Source organism: Marmota marmota, unplaced genomic scaffold (genome assembly GCF_001458135.2).
Source record: "Marmota marmota marmota unplaced genomic scaffold, marMar, whole genome shotgun sequence".
Classification (NCBI taxonomy): Eukaryota; Metazoa; Chordata; class Mammalia; order Rodentia; family Sciuridae; genus Marmota; species Marmota marmota.
In genome coordinates this window covers 15,508,548-15,515,137 of record NW_026000026.1, presented here as the reverse complement: position 1 = coordinate 15,515,137, position 6,590 = coordinate 15,508,548, and the positions used below count along the sequence as shown (strand labels likewise).

The following is a 6,590-nucleotide window of genomic DNA, read 5'->3' as shown; positions in this document are numbered from 1 at the left end:
TAACTCTAGACTGCAGATTTCACCAGCTTTCCCACCCGCATCTTTTTCTGTTCTGGGATCCAATTGAAGATACCTCTGCATTTCGTATATATTTAAAACAGTTCTTACCAGGGGAAATTTCAAACTGAGGTAAGAGTAGATGGCTGGGGTGTGGCTCAGTGGTAGCGTGTATGCTTAGTATGAGCAGAGCCCCGGGTTTTTATCCCTAGTACCAAAATAAAATAAATGTGAATAGAGTAAAAAAGTAAATTTGTAAAAAAAAAAAAAAGTAGAGAAAATGGTAAAATGTACCTGTCACTCATCTTCAACAATGATTAATTCATGACTGATTTGTTTCCTTCATACCCCAAACAAGATTAATTTCTTTCTCCTGGTCCTATTGGCTCATAGTTTACAGATACATATTCTCCACATTGCTGTTTGTCCTCTGCTTCTTCTATGGCAATTGTATAGTCCATGTACTTTTTTTTAATCATGCAGTTCCTAAGGCCAATGCCCAGAACTACTTTCTCTGTCCCTCTCTTTTTCCCCCAAAGAAGAAATCTTAATTTCCTTCTTGGGGAAAAAAAAAGTATTAATAGAATCAGGTGAAGTAGTAATAGTAAGTGTGGGGTTGTCAGAAAGTTGTGATTATTTCTTCAAAAATTAGCAGTTAAGGTTTCCTCTTGAAAAATTTTAAAAAAGAAGTCTTCTGTCTGCTAGGGTTTTTTTGTTTGTATTTTTCTGTTCTTGGAACTGGGAATTGAACCCAGGGGTGTTCTACCACTGAGCTCCATCCCCAGCCCTTTTTTTTTTTTTTTTTTGAGGCAGGCTCTTGCTAAGTTGCCCAGGCTGGCCTTGAACTTGTGGTCCTCCTAATGCCTTAGACTTCTGAGTAGTGAAGCCACTGTGCCTGGCTTCCATCTGCTATTTTTAAAAACACATATTTTAATTTTTTGACCAGAGAAATATTCACATGTATTTTCTTCCCCATCCTGCGGTTCCCTAGTGGTCCTCCCCGGAAGCAACTGGGCTTAGTTACTAGGGAAGAGATCAGCAAACTTTTTTTCTTTTTTTAGTTGTGGATGGACACAATACCTTTATTTTTATTTATTTTTATGTGGTGCTGAGGATCAAGCCCAGTGCCTCATAGGTGCTAGACAAGTACTCTACCACTGAGCCCCAGCCCCAGCCCAAGGTTAGCAAATTTCCTATTGGGATCAGATGGTAAATATTTAATGCCTTGAGGGCAGAGAGCCCTGTTCTAGTGTATTCTTGAAGATCAATTTTATGCACCTATAAGTACGAACACAGTCCCATCCCTCCCCCCACTTCAACTCTGCAAAAGTGGTGGCATATCTACAGATCGCCCTGGATTTGGTTTTTATCAGTTAAACTCAGGGATTGGGAAACTGTTTCCCACCAGCCAAATCCAGCCCACGGCTTGTTTCTGTAAATAGATTTATTGGAACCCCCTTCCCTCTTTAACACACCATCTGTGACTGTTTTTGTGCTATGGACAGGGCCGAGTTGTTGCCGGGTTTAGTCTGGCAAAGTTACAGAACTATTCAGCCAGCCCTTCCTTGTCAGTACCCAAAGAGCTTCTGCACTTGGCTCACGGCAGTGTACTCACTCCCTATAGGTTGCACCATAACTGACTTAGGCAGGCCCTCCTGGTGGACCGTCAGGTCATTCCTGACCTTTCTCTGCTGCGCAGGACAGCTCAGTGATAGCAGTACCTACCCCATTTTCTACATGTGTGAGTGCATTTCCAGGATGGAGGCCAAGAAGCAGAACTGCTCCATCAAAGCCCATGTAGCTATTGCCACCTTGCCCTCCATGGAGGTCGACTTACATTCTAACCATAACAACCTACTGGGTGATGGGGGAGAAATAGCATCCGGGGCTTTTACTTTGCATGTCTTTTATTCTGATGAGCTGCATATCCTTTCATGCATTTGAGAGATGTGTGTTGTTCCTCCTGCTGGCAGTTTACTCTCCTGGTCTGAGGATCTTCTGGGGGTTGGTCTCCTCTCTCTCTGACTCTCTTGTGTCACTTTCACAAACAAGCTTTTGGGGAACAAAAGTCTTAAGGACAAACATGGGGTGGCAGTTAGCACCATCGACATTCCAGATATCTGGGTTGGAAAGCCAGGGAGAGACCTGCAGGGGGTCGTCGTTTGGCTCTGAACTCGGAAGACTCACTTTCAGAGGGCTCAGGGTGTCCTCCTCCTCCACAGAGCTTCTGTTGACACAGGCAGCCTCGTGCTCCTCCAGCTTTTTGATGGGGACCACGTGGCAGGCATTGTATTTGCAGCTGGCCATCTTTTTGGCTTTCTTGGGGTTCTTTCTCCTGCATGATGCCAGGTGGTACTGGAATCTGCTGAGTGGGATTCGGTGGTGAGGATTGTAAGGGCAAATTTCTAAGGCTTCTGGCTCCATGAGACTTTGTTCTTTGAGTTGAGTATCCCACTGCCCAGAATCTAAATGAGATGCCCCTTGTGGAAAAGCCCTTTCCTAAGAAGGGTGGAGCTATCCTCTGCCCCGCGGGTGGCTCTTAGAACTCTGTAGGTGAAGGTCTGAACCTTTGAGGTTTGTCAGAAACAGCTCTGCAGAGAACAGAGTTCACACAGGCCCGTGAAACAGAAGAACTACGCAAAGCAGATGCAAGAGCCCAAATCACAGCAGCCGTGCAGGGAGGTGAAGAAGCTATGTGACCGCCCCCCTTGACTCAGAGGGATGAGATATGCTGTGTGATGTCAACGGGTGGTCACAATGGGCGCTGAAGTCATCAGGAAAAGGCTGCTTCTTGTCCATTGCTTGGGAGGGGTGCCTGGCTTTGGAGGAAAACATCCAAATTCTTCATGGCATGTATATTATCACTTGAGTCTTGTAACTCCACACATTAGTTTACTAAAAGTCCCTAAATATTTACCATCTTATTTTATGCTTTCTAACTCATTCTTTGGCCTATTTTTTCTCCTTCCTTCCCCTTTTGGCAGTGCTGGGGACTAAACCCAGGGCCAGGTGTATGCTAGTCAAATGCTACCAATGAGCTACGCCTGACCCCCTTCTCTTATTTTGTTTATTTATTCATTTTATTTGGTACTGGGGATTGAACCCAGGAGAGCTTTACCACTGAGCACATCTCCAGTCTTTGTTTTTTCCTTTCCTTATTTTAAATAGTTTTAAAAAATCTTTCCATTTCCCCCTACAATTTTGCATACTTGCTAATGGTTTGGTGATTACAAATTAAAACATTCATAGATAACTCATTAAAGTTTGAAATTAAATATTTTACCCTCTTCCTGGGTGGGGGTTTTTCTTTATTTCATCCTCTCTTGATTTATTATGATTTTATTCCCTGTGTTTTAAACTTAATTTAAAAAGCTTATACATATTGTGATTGTCATTTTGTATTGTCAGTTTATTTCCATTTGTCCTTATTTCCTCCTGTCTTTGTTGTTCTGTTTTTCCTTGCACCATAGACCTATCAGTGGGATCTCCGTCTTTCTGCTTGACACTTAACTTTTGTTTCTATTTCACAGTACTAGGGATTAAACCCAGGAATATCCTGCCACTAAACTACATCCCCAGCCCTTTAAATTTTTTTTGAGACAGGATGTCACTAAGTAGCTGAGGCTGGTCTTGAACTTGCCATCCTCCTGCCTCAGCCTCCTGAGTAGCTGGGATCACAGGAATGCACTACCATGCCTGGCTGAAGTTTATCATTTAGAATCTCCTCTTGATAAACTTCTGATTCTGTTTGTCTGAAGATGTCTTTGATTCACCCTCTTTTTTTTGGTACTGGGATTGAACCCCAGGAGCACTTAACCACTGAGCCACATCCCAGCCCTTTTTTGTATTTTATTGAGAGACAGGGTCTCACCAAGTTGCTTAGGGCCTTGCTAAGTTGCTGAGGCTGGTATTGAACTTGTGATTCTCCTGTCTCAGCCTCCTGAGCCACTGGGATTACAGGCATGTGCCACCAGGCCCAGCTGCCTAACTTGATGTCTGTTATAAAGAATTTTTTTTTTATTATTTTTGTTTTTTCTACAGTTTCATTAAGGTATTGAGCTGTAGATTTTATTTATCTGTTGGCTTTCTTGGATCTGTAGATTGTTGTCTTTCATTAGTTTTGGAAATGTGCATCCACTGTCTCTTTAAACTGGAGCCCCAGTGGTAGGCCTTCTCTCGCTATTCTCTCAGCATCTCACACCCTCTCTTCTGAATATTTTTTTCTCTGTGTGCTTCATTTAGGATAATTTCCTCTGATCTATACTTTAGTACACTATTTCTTCTGTAGAGACCAATCTGCTGTTAAATAAACCCATTGGTTTTTAATTTTGGTTTTTATATTTTGTATTTCTAGAGTTCTGGTTGCTTTTCTTTTTCTTTTGCATTTTTTATTTGTTCTTTTTAGTTATACATAACAGTATATATTTTGACAAATTTATACAAACATGGAGTATATCTTATTCTAATTAGGATCCTAGTTTTGTTATTTTTCAAAATTGCTAGATTTCTTTTTATAGTTTCTCATTCCCTGAAGGTATTTTCAAGTTTGTCATTTTTTAAAGCATGGTAAGTCGAGCTGTTTTCCAGTCTGTGTCTGAGCCTGTGTGGATCTGTTTTTGCAGGTTTTCACTGTCCCCTTTAGCACTGATTGTCTTTAATGACTTACTGTTTGTTGTCCTTGAGAACTTATTTGTGGGGTTTTCACAAAACCTGAGAGAGATGAGCCTTTCTTCAAAGGGACTTTGCCAGGCAGAGCATCCCTCAACCCACATCAGGTCTTCCTTAGCTAAGCCAGGCTCCTGCACCTGGTTGATATTGGCATGTGGCCTGATTTGCGGGCAGGATCGCCCGGCTTATCTTCCCCCATCCTGCTGCAGTGCTGAAGACCAAGGTGACTTTTCACAGTCTCCTTGGGGTGAGGAAGGATTTAGATCTACCCACACATCCCTGAAAATGGAGCCCTTTGGTGTCCCAGCTTAATGTGGGAAAGATTTCCTATAAAACTCCTCATATTGACCCTCTTGCTCCACACAGGGCTGAACCAAAGTCCAAATGTATACTACTGGCAACATCTCTGGGTGTAAGTGGTTTTGGTGTGCTGACTTTATGATCATCTTTCTAGTTTCAAGTTTTCATCAATAAATTGTCACGGGGGTGACAGTTAAACTATTTGTTTTGTTTTGTTTCTATTTATCAAAATCTAAGTGGCAGTAGAAATACCATATTCTTGATTGGGAAATACAAAATCATAAATAATATATAAGCATCCTCTTCAAATGATATAAATTACATAGTCAACTTAATGTATATAAATATAATGCAGTTCTGAGCAATTAACTGTGGTAGCTTTGTTTTAGCTTGGTCTTTAGACCAAATCTCTGTTATTTATTTAAAAAAAAAAATTGTCAGCTGGGTGTGGTGGTGCATGCCTGTAATTCCAGCAACCTGGGAGGCAGGAGGATCATAAGTTCAAGACCAGACTCAGCAACTTAATAAGGCCCTAAGGAACTTAGACCCCGTCTCAAAAATAAAAACCAAAAAGGGCTGGGGATGTGGCTCAGCAGTAGATCTAGTGGGCTAGATCTCTAGTTAAAAAAAACAAAGCTTGACTATCTTCAAGAATTAGTTCTTTTTGTCCATTCCTCCCTTTCCTATAAGGGGCAAGTGTGGAGAGGGGAGGGCTGCAGCCACGGGATCTCCAGTCTTCATCATGTAGATACCTCTACTGTAAAGATGGTCAATGTACCTAAAACCGGAAGGACTTTCTGTAAAAAGTGTGACAAGTAACAGCCTCTCAAGTGACCCAGTATAAAAGAGCAAGTGTTGAGAGCCACAGCCGAAGGGGCCCCAGCAAACTTCCAGCTGCCAGCAAACTTCCAGCTGCCAGCTGATGATTGGCTCACAGCAGCCCCAGCAAACTTCTAGCTGCCAACTGATTGGCTCCTCTGCGGTGATGCTCATTGGGCTGTTTCCCTGCCCTTTCAGACCACTGAGCTGCTCACTGGGGGACTTTTTTTGGCTCCGCCCACAGGACCCAGCCAATCGGCCTCAAGAGCAGGAGGAGTGGGGGAGGTTGAAAGACTTGTGGGAAGCCAGTGGTGGCAGTTGGGCTCTGAGGGTTTTTCCTGAGGAGCTCTGTGGTGTGGTGTGTGTGTTCTAAAAATAAAGTTCCTTTCTGCTTGATAAGTTGCTCCTGAATTGTTCCCAGCCAGACTGTGGCATTTGGTGGCCCGCAAGGAGAAGACTGAGGGTAAGTGATAAGGTAAACTGCTCGCCCCTGAGGGCAGGGTGAGAGGATGGGTAGCCATTTTAAGATTCTTCTTTTGTTTTGCTTCACTTTTGTTTTAAGTTGCCTGTCCCTGGAGATGAGTGAGACGGAAGAAAAACCGCTCACATCTGAGGAACAGATAGGGAGAAAGGACGGATGGACATTTCAGGAGGATAGAAAGGCTATTATAATGATTTTTTGTTGTTCCAATTTTGTTTCACTCTGTTTCAGTTTTGTTTGGCGTTATCTTGTTGGGTTGTATTATAGTTATAGTAGAAATATTCAAGTAAAAGAGAAGGTCTCTTGAGTTAGTCAGACAGAGAAA

The 6,590-nt window shown here is 42.5% G+C and overlaps 1 protein-coding gene and 1 pseudogene across 1 annotated transcript; one reads left to right on the top strand and one right to left on the bottom strand.

Moving 5' to 3' along the window:
* Positions 1-1,971: 1,971 nt before the first annotated feature.
* On the bottom strand, positions 1,972-2,644 carry Gtsf1l (gametocyte specific factor 1 like). Its single transcript, XM_015504121.2, has 2 exons — positions 2,143-2,644; positions 1,972-2,067 (listed from the first exon to the last, which is right to left on the bottom strand). The coding sequence occupies exons 1-2, from the start codon at positions 2,419-2,421 to the stop codon at positions 1,972-1,974; spliced, it is 375 nt and encodes a 124-aa protein (XP_015359607.1). The 5' UTR covers positions 2,422-2,644.
* Positions 2,645-5,657: 3,013 nt separating this feature from the next.
* The window catches only part of LOC107157627, a 2,853-nt pseudogene continuing 1,920 nt past the window's right edge, over positions 5,658-6,590 (top strand).

Bases quoted from the DNA above. Each gene is read 5' to 3' on its own strand.
- Gtsf1l (XM_015504121.2), bottom strand. From the start codon at position 2,421: ATGGAGCCAGAAGCCTTAGAAATTTGCCCTTACAATCCTCACCACCGA. The intron at 2,068-2,142 runs GTCTCTCCCTGG...TTTGTCCTTAAG, and splicing joins CAAACGACGACCCCCTGCAG to ACTTTTGTTCCCCAAAAGCT.